The following is a 17,872-nucleotide window of genomic DNA, read 5'->3' as shown; positions in this document are numbered from 1 at the left end:
TCTCCCCAGCCACTTATACCCGACTCCTCTGGCGGGATCCCAAGGCATTCCCAGGCCAGCCGAGAGACATAGTCTCTCCAGCGGGTCCTGGGTCGTCCCCGGGGCCTCCCGTCGGTGGGAAATGCCCGGAACACCTCTCCAGGGAGGCGTCCAGGACGCATCCAAACTAGATGCCCAAGCCACCCCAATTACACCCCTACTCAACGCGGAGGAGTAGCGACTTGACATTGAGTCCCTCCCGGATAACCAAGCTTCTCACCCTCTCAACTCTAAGGGAGAGCCCCGACACCCTGCAGGGGAAACTCATGTCGGCCGCTTATACCTGGGATCTTGTTCTTTTGGTCACGACCCACAGCTCGTGACCAACAGGTTATGATAGGAACGTAGCTCGACTGGCCGTTTGGCTCAGCTCCTTCTTCACCACTACGGAACGGTGCACGGAGTCTGCATCACTGCACCAATCCGCCAGTCGATCTCCAGCTCCCTTATACCCACACTCGTGAACAAGACCCCAAGATACTTGAACTCCTCCACTTGGAACAGGATCTCATCCCCTACCCAGAGAGGGCACGCCACCCTTTTCCGACTGAGGACCATGGTTCTGTGATGTGGAGGTGCTGATTTTCATCCCGATCGCTTCACACTCGGCTGCGAACGGCTGCAGTGAGAGTCACAGCTTGATGAAGATAACGGCATCACAACATCTGCAAAAAGCCGGTTTGGCCGTGTGTGTTTCCATGCGGGACACTGGAGGGTGCGGGGGGTGCGACCGGCCGAGCACGGCGGCACGGGCTCTGCTCGGCGAGCAGCACGGACTCAACGGCATCTGGTGGTCCCGGTCATTCTGCTCGGTCGTCCAGCGCCTGGCATCCCGGGCATCCTCCTGGCTGTTCTGCTCGGTTGTCCGCCGCCTGGTATCCTGGACGAACATTCGGTCGTCTTCCACCAGTGCCTTGGCCGTGCGGCCCGGCCCTTCGTTCCGTTGACCCGGGTTGCGGGTCTTACCAAATCCGCTACTGCCCTCCAGTGGCAAGTTTTATGGCTTTAAAATGGATTTTCAGCATTGGGCTATGGAGCTAAGTTGAATCAGAACCTAGAGATGTCTTTAGTGAAAAAAAACGTAAAAGACGTATAAATACGTCTTTGGGACACTGAAAGAATAAAAAAAAAAGAACATATTTATACGCTTTGGGAGCAAATGAGTTAAACGCTACGAATGCTAACTTATTTACAATTCTAATAGCCAATCGTTCATACATACAGTAACTCCACAAACTGTAGCTCTAAACTTAATTGCAAATGTATACAGACACATATTAGCTGAAACAACTTACAGCCTTATGTGGGCCAAACCAGAGCGCAGCTATCCTTTATCCATATCAGACATCTGAGTCTGCTTCTCAGTCATACAATGCGACAGTCCAGCCAGATTCAATGCTGCCACCAGAGGGCAGTGCATCCTCCATCATGAACAAAATACAATAATTTGGGACTTTTTGGATAGTTATTTTGAGATTTAGGGGTACTTAAAGGGTAATTCAGATTCACACGGAAATTCCGGTTACGTCGCCAGCGTAGGAACGGAACTCGTTTGTAACCCGGGGACTACCATGGTAAAAGATCACAAAACATTAGCCAAGTAACGACAATAATTTTGATTTTTTTTCTGCTCTTAGGCTTTAGGATACCCGTTTGTTTATTATTGGATATGTTCATAAAATGCACTACGAAAACTAAAAAAAAATAATCTTCAGCGAGGAGTGAAGTGAGTGGAAAGCTGGTGTATCTTTTTTGTACAATCCTCATCCTTAACCTACCTGTCTTTCTCTATTTTCCTCTTCATTCCTCTTCTTTGTGTGCCCTTTACTTCCCTCCCTCCTTTCCTTTTGTCCCGTGTGTTTGCAGGCAGACGCTGGCAACAGTTTTCTCCGAGCAGCTCGTTCTGGCAACCTGGACAAGGCTCTGGAACATATTAAGAATGGCATTGATATAAATACAGCCAATCAGGTGAGAGAGTCACAGGGGCTCCATTTTCAGTGTTTGATCATAATGAGATTTCAATTCAAAAAATGAAGCACTTCCCTTTATGTATAATGCCACTTTCAATTACCCTGTTATATGTGACCTGCTGTATTGAATCGGTCGCCTCTGCATTTACCGCTGATGTACTGTACTTTGGGTTTCACTCTTTGGTGTGCATGATGTGTGCATTAATCCATGTGCATTTATAGTTGTTTGTGCCTGCGCACTCTGCCGTGTACTGTATATGCATGCTCAGGCCTACAGGGTAGGTAATAAATGGGTTCTTCTTTGCCCCACCTCTTTCATCCTGTATCCCTCCACTCTGAATCCTGTCCACTGAGGTAATGGGCCTTGAACAGCTGCCCTTGAGTACTTGTGACCAAAAACATTTTGCGCCTGTGTATGAGTACAGTCACACGTTGTCACACGATGTCTTCAACATCATGTCATTTTTCACACCATAGCACAGACTCCTTATAACAAATGTCATTTTACAGTAATAACAACTCATTTCCCCATTATGAAAGCAAAACCCCCAATTGGATAGAGATCTTATATATGTTATTACTAGGGCTGTCAAAATTATTGCGTTAACGGGCGGTAATTAATTTTTGTAATTAATCACGTTAAAATATTTGACGCAATTAACGCACATGCCCCGCTCAAACAGATTAAAATGACAGCACAGTGACCTGGGCAAAAACATTATTTGGGACAGCTCGACTGTCCCCACTTTTTGGAAAAAAACAGAGGGCTAATATAACAAATGCAGTTGTACCTCTACTTACGAACGTCTCTACATACACAATGTTCAGGTTAAGACTAGGGCTGTCAAAATTATCACGTTAACGGGCGGTAATTAATTTGTGTAATTAAGCACGTTAAAATATTTGACGCAATTAACGCACATGCCCCGCTCAAACAGATTAAAATGACAGCACAGTGCAATGCCAACTTGTTACGTGTGTTTTTTGGAGTTTTGTCGCCCTCTGCTGGCGCTTGGGTGCGACTGAATTTTCATCATGTATTGTGTAACTGTACAACCAACTCAGGCTATATAATGTGTAAATTACAAATATATGTGTATCTGAAGTAAAACTAATGAAAATATTGACTAAACATTCATATTTCACATTCACAATGTACCTGTAGTAAGTACAACTGGTAGGCGCTAGCGTAGCGGTCAGCGCTAGCTTCATGCTAACGGCTATTTTGTGTCACATTAATACAAGAAACAACAATATAACTACTACAATAAGACTAAATATACACCGATTGGTTTTTATGAACTCTTGAACAGTTATAACTTTAGCTAACTAACATTTTTTTTTATTACACTAAGCTTTTAAGCCTAGTATATGTGATGTTGAAGAGAGGCCTTGCTTACCGGAGTTCACAAGAGTTTTCACTCGACGACACCGCTCTTCAGGTCAACGTAAAGACACACATCTTTGACCTAACAAGTAATTAACTTGTTAAATGCTAATACACATAAAAATAATCATTGTTTTCATTGTTTTTTAGTTTATTTTCATACCGTAAGCTGGCTGTGTTCATGCACGATGTTCACTGGACGAGTCTCAAGGCCGTTATGAACTAGTGTTGTATCGGTCGCGAACGATTCGTTCTTTTTGAACGAATTGTTTGGGTGAACGAGACCGAACTAATCACCATCTGCACTGATTCGTTCTATGAAGTTGGTGGCGCTTGTTCGCTGCGTGGGAGGGCGTTGAGCAAGCGGCAGCGTCTTCTGACATCGCACACGACCAATCAGACGCCAGCCTCATCGCGGGCAGGGGAGGGAGCGGAAACAGAATCATGGCGTATGTCACTCATTTCCACGTGTGGCCAATAAGCAGCCAGCGTGCAGGCAGGGGGGAAAGACTGAGTTTTGTCACTTCCCGTTCAGTGATTCGGTCCTCCGGTTCCTGACCTAGCTTGCTGCTAACTTGACTTTCCAGTAATGACTATGCGGTGAACGAGTCATAAAATGAAAGGAAACGACTTTGTCACATATTTGTTAACGTGGAGCCTATCAAATGCTGCTCAAAAAGACAAAAACACCACACAAATCTAGCGAGCATGGTTTAGTGTTCTACTTTTCTCAACAGACTCGGGACTGTGCCTATGACGATATACTATCAAATTTACAGTAATTTAAAACACGCGTAGCTACGAGGCAAGCAAAACCTGAGCTGCGGTCGCGTGACGGCAGTGAAGCGGGCAGAGAACTGTCACTATATGGAGGCTTCATGGCAGCGATATGTACCTCATATGTGCACAGAAAAAAAATAATATTTAGTATGATCACCATAATACTGATTTGCAATGAAACTGTATATACATGTCAATTTTTTCCGAGTGTTTTTTTTTTTTTTTTTTTTTCCGTGTCAGAGGGTGTCGGTTGGTTTGACAAATTATGTCAATCCGTCCATCATGTGCTACTCAAGCGCCCCAAAAACAAAGCGCGCGGACACGGGAGATGTCGCAATATGTCTACATTTTTCTTAACAGACTAATGAGAGTAGAAAGGCGAAATCATAAAGCAAACAATTATTTCTCGTCAGCATTTGACGATCTGAGATGCGGGGACGACAGGGGAGCTGACCGGATTATTTTATTTATTAATACCAGTGCAAAAATTCAAAACGATCATCTTAATAATAAAAAACAAAAATACAACAGAGCGAGAGGTTAATATGATGTGTTGGCCGTTCCATAATTAGAAACTTTCGATTTATTTTTATTTTCATGACAGCAGGCATGCCGCGTTGGCTGTTAGCAGCAGCATTGTATATGTGAGCAAGATCATGCTAAAGAAAGTCCGTGCGCCCCCGACCCCAAACCCCGACTTCCCCCTCAAAAGGAAAATGTTTAACCGTGTCCTAATTCGAAATGCAAGCACGAGCCATGACTTTGAGCCCATAGAACTAGGACAGACGACGCGGAAGTTCTCCCTCGCTTTTGCAGCAGCGGGAGGGAGACGAGGCTGTCTCTGAGAGCAGAATGATATCGCCTGTCACTCATTTCTGAAACTACGACGAGTGGTCAATGTGCAAGAGAGGGAGGGACCAAGCAATGCCACTTCCCGTTCAGTTATACTGCGAAGCGGTCTTTGGTGATTCGTTCGGCAACGTCACTTCCCGTTCACTAACCGAACGATTCATTTGGGTGGGGAGGGAGATGAGGGGGGCGAACGATTCGTTGAACGATTCGTTTGAACGAATCGTTTTACTGAACGAACCGGAATGGATTCGTTTACTCAAGTGAACGACAGATCCCGTCACTATTATGAACGCACTGAGTAACTGACCATGACTTTCTATTAGAGCATATGCGCCACCTACTGGCAAAATTTCATAATGCCTCTAAACAACATTAATCGGTTTTGTACCTGCATATTTTATGGGGGTTACATAAAATAAACATGCTTTTTTGTGTCACGTGCACTTTAACTTTTGTTCCTACCTTTTATTGTACGTGGTTCCCATGAAGTAAAAAAAAAAAAATGTCAATGATACATACTGACTGACCGTGACTTGATAAATTGAAATTCTGCTTGCGTGTTTGACGTTAGTGTAATGTCATCCAATGTGGTGTTGGTGAGAGTGTCGTTCGAACGACTTGCTCACCAACACCCTGCTTCACTCCCGCTCTGCTCTTACGTTTTCTTTTCTCTCTCAACACACCAAAAACCTACTTTAATTGTTAATTGTTGTTTTTAATTAGCCCACTTTTGCGTTTTCCTCCTTTGTCACACCCCTCTCCTTTATTTGCAGTAGAGTGATGGTCTGCTGTGGTCTCTCCACTCAGAGGAATAATATCAGTGGTGTGGGAAAGGTCCAACCTCACATGTCCTGTGTGGCTGAAGGAAGGCTGTGTGAGGTCAGACCTATCCCACACGTCTTGTATTCTTCCCAGCCACGAGACCAGCGGCCTGCCATCTCGCTCCAGTCCTCCTCCTCTGCCGCCGTCCGCACCTCCTCCTGTCATTACCATTAATCAAATGAAAATGATTTCATTCTCATTTTCATTTTGTAAGATTTTGGTTTTTGCTAACGATCTGTGGTGTCTTGTGCAAGTGTAATCCTGCTCTGGTTTGTGATCGTTTCTGAGACAACAAACCAACATTTTATCCCGCATGATTTATACTCCATTTCAGTGGTGGAATGTTACCAAATAAAATTACTTTGTGACTTGGGTTGGGCATCGTTTCAATTTGAACGGTTCCGGTACCGATTTGACGTTTCGATTCCGGTTCCAAACGATTCTCGATTCCAATTCTTTTAATAGGCACATTAAAAGAATGCATACAGTAGTTCATATTAATTTCTTAACGTCTCAATTATTTTTCAAATTACCGGTATTGGGCCGAATATAAGACGGCCCTGATTATAAGACGACCCCCTCTTTTTCAAGACTCAAGTTTGAAAAAAAGACTTTTTGAACACCAAATTAATTTTTATACAGAAAATAATGACAGTACATCCAAAACAAATGATTATAACAATATATTTGAGAGAAAAAGCATGTTATTATGCCTCATTCAAATCTTAATATTTGAACATTTAAATTAGGGCTGTCAAAATGATCGCGTTAACGGGTGTTAATTATTATTTTTTAATTAATCAGGTTAAAATATTTGATGCAATTAACGCATGCACTGAGTACCCGCTGGCACATTGCCTCAAACAGATTAGAATGACGCCGTTTATGGACATTAAGAGTGAAGAGAATGCCACGGGCCACTTGGGGGCAGCGCCGTTCCATAGTAATGTTATTCCCTCTAAACGTGGGAGAATTAGTCGTTGTGAGACGTTTATGCTGTTGCATTGTGCTGTGTGCTTCACACATATTTCGGTAAGTTGTCTTTCTTTTAGTGGCAATTATGTGTCTGTTGTTGTATTTTGGGTAAGATACAGTGCCTTGCAAAAGTATTCGGCCCCCTTGAACCTTGCAACCTTTCGCCACATTTCAGGCTTCAAACATAAAGATATAAAATTTTAATTTTTTGTCAAGAATCAACAACAAGTGGGACACAATCGTGAAGTGGAACAAAATTTATTGGATAATTTAAACTTTTTTAACAAATAAAAAACTGAAAAGTGGGGCGTGCAATATTATTCGGCCCCCTTGCGTTAATACTTTGTAGCGCCACCTTTTGCTTCAATTACAGCTGCAAGTCGCTTGGGGTATGTTTCTATCAGTTTTACACATCGAGAGACTGACATTCTTGCCCATTCTTCCTTGCAAAACAGCTCGAGCTCTGTGAGGTTGGATGGAGATTGTTTGTGAACAGCAGTCTTCAGCTCTTTCCACAGATTCTCGATTGGATTCAGGTCTGGACTTTGACTTGGCCATTCTAACACCTGGATACGTTTATTTTTGAACCATTCCATTGTAGATTTGGCTTTATGTTTTGGATCATTGTCCTGTTGGAATATAAATCTCCGTCCCAGTCTCAGGTCTTGTGCAGATACTAACAGGTTTTCTTCCAGAATGTTCCTGTTTTTGGCTGCATCCATCTTCCCGTCAATTTTAACCATCTTCCCTGTCCCTGCTGAAGAAAAGCAGGCCCAAACCATGATGCTGCCACCACTAAGTTTGACAGTGGGGATGGTGTGTTCAGGGTGATGAGCTGTGTTGCTTTTACGCCAAACGTATCGTTTTGCATTGTGGCCAAAAAGTTCAATTTTGGTTTCATCTGACCAGAGCACCTTCTTCCACATGTTTGGTGTGTCTCCCAGGTGGCTTGTGGCAAACTTTAAACGAGACTTTTTATGGATATCTTTGAGAAATGGCTTTCTTCTTGCCACTCTTCCATAAAGGCCAGATTTGTGCAGTGTACAACTGATTGTTGTCCTATGGACAGACTCTCCCTCCTCAGCTGTAGATCTCTGCAGTTCATCCAGAGTGATCATGGGCCTCTTGGCTGCATCTATGATCAGTTTTCTCCTTGTTTGAGAAGAAAGTTTGGAAGGACGGCCGGGTCTTGGTAGATTTGCAGTGGTCTGATGCTCCTTCCATTTCAATATGATGGCTTGCACAGTGCTCCTTGAGATGTTTAAAGCTTGGGAAATCTTTTTGTATCCAAATCCGGCTTTAAACTTCTCCACAACAGTATCTCGGACCTGCCTGATGTGTTCCTTGGTTTTCATAATGCTCTCTGCACTTTAAACAGAACCCTGAGACTATCACAGAGCAGGTGCATTTATACGGAGACTTAATTACACACAGGTGGATTCTATTTATCATCATCGGTCATTTAGGACAACATTGGATCATTCAGAGATCCTCACTGAACTTCTGGAGTGAGTTTGCTGCACTGAAAGTAAAGGGGCCGAATAATATTGCACGCCCCACTTTTCAGTTTTTTATTTGTTAAAAAAGTTTCAATTATCCAATAAATGTTGTTCCACTTCACGATTGTGTCCCACTTGTTGTTGATTCTTGACAAAAAAATCAAATTTCATATCTGTATGTACAGAGATATATATGTTATAAAGGCGAGTGGACACAGGCGTTCTTTGGACCGCGCCGTTTATTGGCATAAGCTTTGGCAACTCCTTCACAACAAACATAAGTATCGTTTAGTGAAAGCACAAAACAAATAATATTCCTATCTCTCAAAAAAAAAAATGTTCACAAAAAGAAAAGCACTTCACTCTATAGTAATGAGGCCCTATTCTCACACAGTTAAACAACAATGCAAAATCAACTGGCATTTCATATCAAAATAGCTATGCAAAATACACGTAAAACTTACGTAAAACCTTGGTGACTTTGGTCACTCTATTCATATCATTGTTATTTTTATTCTTATTATTATTATATTACCTCTACTTTTGATTGTAAATTTGACAAATTTTATTAAAACGAAAACATTAAGAGGGTTTTTAATATAAAATTACTATAACTTGTAACTATAACATTTATCTTTTAAGAACTACAAGTCTTTCTATCTGTGGTTCACTTTAACAGAAAGAATGTTAATAATGCCAATTGTGGATTTATTGTTATGATAAACAAATACAGCACTTATGTACAGTATGTTGTATGTACTGTATATATCCGTCTTGTGTCTTATCTTTCCATTCCAACAATAATTTACAGAAAAATATGGCATATTTTAGAGATGGTTTAAATTACGATTAATTAATTTTGAAGCTGTGATAAACTCGATTAAAAATTTTAATCGTTTGACAGCCCTAATTTAAATATCAAAAGTGCAATCACATTTGTAAATGAATGGCTTCTGGTTTTTGAACTGTAAATAAACCAATCTATTGCGATAAAACAACAAAATTGCAATAACTGCATTAACCATTAAAGTGAAGTCTAACTGTAACTGTAGTCTTGAAACAAATCTGAATAAGGAAAAACATTGCAATAAAAAAATGCAAACTGGTCAAACTTGAGAGTAGCTGAGCTCTGTCATGACAGAACATCGCTTCAATGATATCTGGCGCCATCTAGCGTCGTGAATGGGTATAATGTATAGACCGCGAATATAAGACGACCCCCACTTTTTTAGTCTTATTTCAATGCAAAAAACACCGTCTTATATTCGGGCCAATACGGTATATGAACTTTTAATTAACCTTGCTATTAATTTCTCACTGGGCTATTTTTAACTTGTATATAAATATCAGTCTTAGAACTTAAATTTGATGAAGTTCCTTTCCACAGGAATGCACTTTCACAAATATGTTTATTTTTCAAAAGCTCACAGAGAAAACATATACACATATTCTTTTGCTTATCTTTTAGAGTGTCTTATGCTGCAGGCATTTATTGTATTGCATTGTTTGTTTTAGGTGGTATTTCTACAAGTTAGTTAAGGGCTGACACCTTACCCTCGATCCTAAATTGACTACTTTTTTTGGGTTGATTATCCGTCCACAAGATGTCACTATTGTTACTGTGGACTCTAGAGTTTATTTTGGTTTTGCTTACTGAAAGCAGCAGGCAAAAAGAACTTATTACTTCAATTTGAAAAGAATCATTGAGGTGTACAGCGCTATCCTTTACACTACACATCGTTGGGAACCCTTGATAAAACAAAATCTCTATGTTTACACGTTTTAACAGAGGTTCTGATGTCATTTCAGTGGTTTATTCTGCTACTTTGTTGTCATTTATGTAAAGCGAAGGAAAAAAAACGTTTATGTGCTAAGATAAATTAGCCACTTGTTCGACAGCTATTTTTTCCGGTTGGTGGTCAGGGCATCAAAAAATTTGAACGGTTCCAGGAGAACCGGAGTGTTAGTGCCGGATATCCCATCAATGCTCGATGCCCAACCCTTTTCGTGACTGTACTTATGTACATTTTTGTGTATTTGTACTTTACTTGAGTACAAATATGTATGTATATGTTTGTATATACCCACCACTGCTCCATGCACAGTATTGTGTGTGGTTAATTGACGACATTATCATTGATTCGGGAATTGTCTTGTAATTGCTTTACTATATCATGATTTTCCCTCAGAATGGGCTCAATGGGCTTCATCTGGCCTCGAAAGAAGGCCATGTCAAAATGGTGCTTGAATTACTTCACAATGGAATTGTACTGGAAACCACGACTAAGGTAAGCCACCCAACAGCACTATTGGCATTTTTATGAAATCAACTGTATCAAGATCAGTGTTGTTATTAACAGCATTCGAGTATAACGGCGTTACTAACGGTTGTCAGTAGTTAGTAATTTACCGTTACCGAGGGCGTAAAGGCGTGCATTACTATGCGTTACTACGTTGGTTGAATGACGCGAGAAATGTCTGACAGACATGGCGAGAGCAGAGAGGTATAAGTATAAATATTGAGTAATTATATTATAATGTAATATACTGTACAAGAAAGTCATTTTGGAACATTTTGTTTATGGTGTGCCGCAAGATGTTTTCTGATGTAAAAACGAGCCGTGACTCAGAAAAGCTTGAAAAACACTGTTCTAGTCTGATCAACATGTTAATTAAGTAGATTAAATTAGCTTAATTTGCCTAGCAAAGGTCTGCTAGCTTAAATGCTATGAATGCTAACACATTTTTAATTCTCATAGCAAATCACTCACATGTAACTCCACAAACTGTAGCTGTAAACTTAATTACAAATGCATGTACCGTATTTTTCGGACTATAAAACACAGTTTTTTCCATAGTTTGGCTGGGGGTGAGACTTATGTGTGAAATTATTAACACATTTTTATATCATTTCACATGTTATTTTGGTGTTTTGGAGTGACACTGAAGGTTTGTAAACTTGTTAGCATGTTCTTTATGCTATAGTTATCTGAATAACTCCTAATAGCTATGTCACGTTAACATACCGGCCACGTTCACATTTCGTTGTTCATGCATCATTTAACATTATCATACTGTACACTTATTCAGCATGTTGTTCTCTATTGTATTTTTTTAATTGCCTTTCAAGATGACATATCTGTTCCAATGCATGGATTTTATCAAGTAAATGTCCCCCAAAGATGCGACTTATACTCAGGTGCGACTTATAGTCCGAGAAATACGGTACAAACACATATTAGCAGAAACAACTTACAGCCTGATGTGGGCCAAACCAGAGTGCAGCGATTCTTTATCCATGTAAGACGTCTGAGTCTGCTCTTCAGTCATACAAGGCGACAGTCCAGGCAGACCCAACGCTGACACCAGAGGGCAGTGTATCCTCCAACATTAACTCATTCACTCCCAGCCATTTTCACCGGTGCAACCCCCTTCGCTCCCGGCCGTTTTACTGGATTTTGACTGATTTTGCAAGGCCCACAAAAAAATTCTGTTCTATTACTATATAGACATGGAACCCACCAAAAGAAAGATTAGACTGTCTTCTTTCAGCAGGAAAAAAAAAAGCTAGTTCATATCTTTATTCCATTCTTTCGAAATCAGCATGAGAAAATAGCTTAGTCTGAGCAATTTTCCAATTTCTGATTAAAAAATAGCAAAATTGAGCTTTTTGTGAAAGCATACATTTCAAACATAACTTTGACTTTAACACAGCTATATATTTCTGCTTTAGTCACATCCCAAACATCTGAATGTTTTCCTTTTACATTAACATACAAAACCATAAACAACAAGACAAATAGAGCTTTTGATTGCAAAGTAACAATTTATTTACACATAACTAACTGAGAGATGACGCTGTTGTGGCTGCAACAGCTTGGGTAAACTTTTCCCTCATCGCCGCCTGTCTCATGAAGATGGATTTTTTTGAGTCTTTCTTTTGTGGTGACCACTGCCTCGTGCATCGTCTGCTGCACTGGTGGTCCCGGTCGTTCTGCTCGGTCGTCCAGCGCCTGGCATTCCGGGCGTCCTCCCGGTTGTTCTGCTCGGTCGTCCGCCGCCTGGCACCCTGGACGTCCATTCAGTCGTCTTCCGCTGGTGCCCCAGCCGTGCGGCCCGGCCGTTCGTTCCGTTGAATTGGGTTGCGGGTTTACCAAATGCGCTACTGCCCTCCAGTGGCCAGTTTTATTGCTTTAAAATGATTTTCAGCATTGTGGTTTGGAGCTAAGGTGAATCAAAACCCAGAGATGTCTCTTGTGGAAAAAAAAACAAAACGTAAAAGACGTATATATACATGAGCAGTGCAACGGTTGGCGGTTCAAAGCCGATTTATGTTTTAAATGGAAAAAAACCCCAAAAACATGAAAGGTAGCACCAGTTACTTTGCCAAGTGACTTTTTTTACTACTGTGTGTGTATTTCAGTAGTAAGTCACTACACTAGCCAAAGAGCTAAGAGGCATTTTAACAGTCAAAAATGTTTACATTTTAAGTGTTTATTTCACTTTCTTAAAAGCAAAATAAAGGCAGTTTTTTTATGTTATAAAAAAAATGCAAATCGCAAGCCGAAACCGAACCGAAACCGTGATCCCAAAACTGAGGTTCAAACCGAACCGTGGGCTAACTGAACCGTTGCACCCCTACTATACATCTTTGGGACACTGAAACAATTAAAAATAGAACGTATTTATATGTTTTGGGGAGCAAATGAGTTAAACAAAATACAATACCTTTGGACTTTTTGGGTAGTTATTTTGAGATTTAGGGGTACCTAAAGTGTTAACTCCGACTTAAGCGGCAATTCGATGTTGCCAGCGTGGGAACGGTACTCGTTGGTAAACCGGGGACTACCTGCATATTATATTTTTGGAATTGTGAATAGAAGGACGGATGTTTTGCTTTATTATGTTTACTTACCCATATTTGTAAGGAGGCAGTCTTTAAATATTGACTTTACTTTAGAGCAGGGGTGTCCAAACTTTTTGCAAAGAGGGCCAGATTTGATGTGGTAAAAATGTGGGGGGCCGACCTTGGCTGACATCCTTTATGTAGAACAATATATTTAAGCAAATTTTAGCAAGCCATTCTGTGTGTCACATTTGCTTTATTTTTCTTTTTATTTTAATGAATAATTTCAACAATCTCACAACTAGCCTTTGTGGCGTTCTCTTTCGGCTCTCGGACTCTTGTGTAATCCTGCTCCCGTGAAATTAAACCAGCTTCAATTTGCTTCAATTTCTCGCTGCGTATCTTCCCTGTAATCTTGTCGTACATGTCAGGGTGTCTTGTTTGGCAATATTGCCTCACATTGAACTCTTTAAAAACAGCAACTGTCTCTTTGCAAATGAGGCAGACACAGTTGTTGCATATTTTGGTGAAGAAATAGTCAAATTTTCACGCACTGAATTTTTGTTGTTGTTGTTGATTGTCGCCATTTTAGAAAATTGGAAGTAAAGGGTCACACGGGGTAATGTTGCTTAGAGTGCTGCTGCCTTTTAGTGGGTAAATGAGGAGCAGCATTTAGTGTGTAAGCTACTCCATATGCTGGTAGCAGTGCTGCTGACCAATTTATTAAGTCTGTGTGCGGGCCAAACGTTACTGATTTTATGACAGAGGCTGGGGGCCGGATGAAATTTGACCACGGCCCGCATTTGGCCCCCGGGCTGGACTTTGGACAGGTCTGCTTTAGAGTGAAAGGAGACTGAAAATTGTAAAGGAAACGTACAGTTACTTATCTAGTGTTTTTCCGCTGTGAATTTTATTGACAGTGTACTTTCTGCTTTTCATTTTTATCACATCAATTCCCCACTGCCAAGACTTTACAGACTGAGTTATGGGCAATCAGACTCATTTTGATGCAAATAGATCATTAAATTCACCGTATATAAATTGTCTTACTCCTGAATGTCGGTTGGTCGTTCAGTTGGTGCCAAAAGAGAAAGAAGTCAATACAAAATGAAGTAACAAAATTATTACCAAGTACTGAGCATTACAGGGGTGTGACAAAATATCGAAATGGTGATATATCGTGATACTTTGTATCCCAAAAGGTTATCGATATGCTCCTGCCAAGAATCGAGATATCGTTTTTAAAAAGTGTCAATGTTTTGGGGAAAAAAAAAAAGGAACCAACAAGTTGTTATCAAAATCATCCACCATAATACAAGCCCTAGCAAAAAGTATGCAATCGCCAGTCTCGGACGAGCACTCACTCAGACATTTTATCATGTAGAACAAACTCTGATAAAAAGCTTGAAAAAATAATGACTCAGTTCAAAAGTGCAACTCTTTAGCATTCAGAAACACTAAAAGAAATGAATAGAAAACATTGTGGTGGTCAGTAAATGTTACTTTTATAGAGCAAGTGCAGGGAAATATATATGGAATCACTCCATTCTGAGGAAAAAAATATTAGAAACAAACAAAGAAATAACAAAACACATCTCTAGTATTTAGTAGCACCACCTCTGGCTTTTATCACAGCTTGTGGTCTCTGAGGCATGGACTTGATGAGTATTCTTCATCAATTTGGTGCCAATTCTCTTTGATTGCAGTTGCCTGATCATCCTTGCAGGTTGGAGCCTTGCTGTAAACCATTTTTTTCAATTTCCACCTCAGGTTTTCAATAGGGTTGAGATCTGGGCTATTTGCAGGCCATGATATTGACTGGATGAGTCTTTCTCCAAGGAATGCTTTAACAGATTTAGTTCTGTGGCATGATGCATTGTCATCTTGGAAAATTACAGAGGTATTTTCAATTGAAGGGATAAGAAAGCTGTCTAAAATTTCAATGTAGACTTGTGCATTTATTGAAGATTTAACCACAGGCATCTCCCCAGTGCCTTTGCCTGACATGCAGCCCCATATCATCACGGACTGAGGAAATTTAACGTCTTTTTCAGGCAATCATCTTTGTAAATCTCACTGGAACGGCGCCAAACAAAAGTTCCAGCATCATCACCTTGTCAAGAGTCAAAAATCTGCATTGGACAAGGTGATGATGCTGGAACTTTTGTTTGGTGCTGTTCCAGTGGGATCTCAAATGGCCCAAAATGACCTAATTTCCTGGCATTGACTGCCACTGACAGCCATAGACATTCAATCCGTTTGAAGTGGGAAGGATGGCAGCGAACGCTGCCACCCTCCCAGTTCAAATGGACTGGACGTCTACTAGTGATAAACTAATTCCAATTCACACTAGAATCTTGTTTTTCCTCTTAATTAGTTTGTTGAATATCTTGGACTGATTTCCTGACCAATGTACAGTGCCTTGCAAAAGCATTCGGCCCCCTTGAATCTTGCAACCTTTTGCCACATTTCAGGCTTCAAACGTAAAGATATGAAATTTAATTTTTTTGTCAAGAATCAACAACAAGTGGGACACAATCGTGAAGTGGAACAACATTTATTGGATAATTTAAACTTTTTTAACAAATAAAAAACTGAAAAGTGGGGCGTGCAATATTATTCGGCCCCTTTACTTTCAGTGCAGCAAACTCACTCCAGAAGTTCAGTGAGGATCTCTGAATGATCCAATGTGGTCCTAAATGAGAGATGATGATAAATAGAATCCACCTGTGTGTAATCAAGTCTCCGTATAAATGCACCTGCTCTGTGATAGTCTCAGGGTTCTGTTTAAAGTGCAGAGAGCATTATGAAAACCAAGGAACACACCAGGCAGGTCCGAGATACTGTTGTGGAGAAGTTTAAAGCCGGATTTGGATACAAAAAGATTTCCCAAGCTTTAAACATCTCAAGGAGCACTGTGCAAGCCATCATATTGAAATGGAAGGAGCATCAGACCACTGCAAATCTACCAAGACCCGGCCGTCCTTCCAAACTTTCTTCTCAAACAAGGAGAAAACTGATCAGAGATGCAGCCAAGAGGCCCATGATCACTCTGGATGAACTGCAGAGATCTACAGCTGAGGTGGGAGAGTCTGTCCATTGGACAACAATCAGTCGTACACTGCACAAATTTATGGAAGAGTGGCAAGAAGAAAGCCATTTCTCAAAGATATCCATAAAAAGTCTCGTTTAAAGTTTGCCACAAGCCACCTGGGAGACACACCAAACATGTGGAAGAAGGTGCTCTGGTCAGATGAAACCAAAATTGAACTTTTTGGCCACAATGCAAAACGATATGTTTGGCGTAAAAGCAACACAGCTCATCACCCTGAACACACCATCCCCACTGTCAAACATGGTGGTGGCAGCATCATGGTTTGGGCCTGCTTTTCTTCAGCAGGGACAGGGAAGATGGTTAAAATTGACGGGAAGATGGATGCAGCCAAATACAGGAACATTCTGGAAGAAAACCTGTTGGTATCTGCACAAGACCTGAGACTGGGACGGAGATTTATCTTCCAACAGGACAATGATCCAAAAAATAAAGCCGAATCTACAATGGAATGGTTAAAAAATGAATGTATCCAGGTGTTAGAATGGCCAAGTCAAAGTCCAGACCTGAATCCAATCGAGAACCTGTGGAAAGAGCTGAAGACTGCTGTTCACAAACACTCTCCATCCAACCTCACTGAGCTCGAGCTGTTTTGCAAGGAAGAATGGGCAAGAATGTCAGTCTCTCGATGTGCAAAACTGATAGAAACATACCCCAAGCGACTTGCAGCTGTAATTGGAGCAAAAGGTGGCGCTACAAAGTATTAACGCAAGGGGGCCGAATAATATTGCACGCCCCACTTTTCAGTTTTTTATTTGTTAAAAAAGTTGAAATTATCCAATAAATTTTGTTCCACTTCACAATTGTGTCCCACTTGTTGTTGATTCTTGACAAAAAATTAAAATTTTATATCTTTATGTTTGAAGCCTGAAATGTGGCGAAAGGTTGCAAGGTTCAAGGGGGCCGAATACTTTTGCAAGGCACTGTATCGATAATCGTTGTATCGCCATATCGTCAGATCGTCGTTATCGTGAGCTTTGTATCGCAAATCGTATCGTATCGTGAGGTACCAAGAGGTTCCCCCTCCTTGAGCATTACATGTCAGGAATATTATCTCCACCTCCAGATTCTGATTCTAGCATACGAATTGACCAAACTGTATAAACATGTCGAACAACTTGTGTCACTGTATGTACTCTTGTTCCTGTGTATCTGTGTTTACTCAGAAAGGAAACACGGCCCTGCATATTGCAGCCCTGGCAGGGCAGGAACAGGTGGTCACAGAGCTGGTTAACTACGGGGCCAACGTTAACGCTCAGTCCCAGGTGAGGCCGTGCGCCGCGTGCTCGCTCTCAGCTGCTTTTCAATCAAGCGCCGACTGTGAAACCATTGTATTGTATTGACAATAGCGATGTTCGCACACGTCTTTGCTCCTATATTTCTGTGTATTGGTGTGCATCTCGGTGTGTGTATATGTAACTTTCTATCTCGTTGGTGCTTCTGGCATCTCTGCTGTTCGTGTGTGCGTGTCTATATTTCTGAGACAGAAGGGTTTCACTCCACTCTACATGGCTGCACAAGAAAACCATCTAGAGGTTGTGAAGTTTCTTCTGGAGAACGGGGCTAATCAGAGCATTCCGACTGAGGTAC

General features: G+C 41.1%; 1 protein-coding gene across 7 annotated transcripts in view; it reads left to right on the top strand.

The window, feature by feature from the left end:
* Nucleotides 1-17,872, top strand: part of ank1a (ankyrin 1, erythrocytic a) — a 283,424-nt gene that overhangs the window by 157,651 nt on the left and 107,901 nt on the right. For all 7 annotated transcript variants that reach the window (XM_057831859.1, XM_057831858.1, XM_057831857.1 and 4 more), the window contains 4 exons: nucleotides 1,906-2,007; nucleotides 10,514-10,612; nucleotides 17,449-17,547; nucleotides 17,770-17,868. In XM_057831859.1, coding sequence (XP_057687842.1) covers nucleotides 1,906-2,007; nucleotides 10,514-10,612; nucleotides 17,449-17,547; nucleotides 17,770-17,868 — 399 coding nt within the window. The remainder of the gene's footprint in view (nucleotides 1-1,905; nucleotides 2,008-10,513; nucleotides 10,613-17,448; nucleotides 17,548-17,769; nucleotides 17,869-17,872) is intronic.

This window comes from Corythoichthys intestinalis, chromosome 3 (genome assembly GCF_030265065.1).
Source record: "Corythoichthys intestinalis isolate RoL2023-P3 chromosome 3, ASM3026506v1, whole genome shotgun sequence".
In the NCBI taxonomy this organism is placed as follows: Eukaryota; Metazoa; Chordata; class Actinopteri; order Syngnathiformes; family Syngnathidae; genus Corythoichthys; species Corythoichthys intestinalis.
The sequence above is the reverse complement of the archived record's forward strand: the minus strand, read 5'-3'. Positions and strand labels throughout refer to the sequence as shown.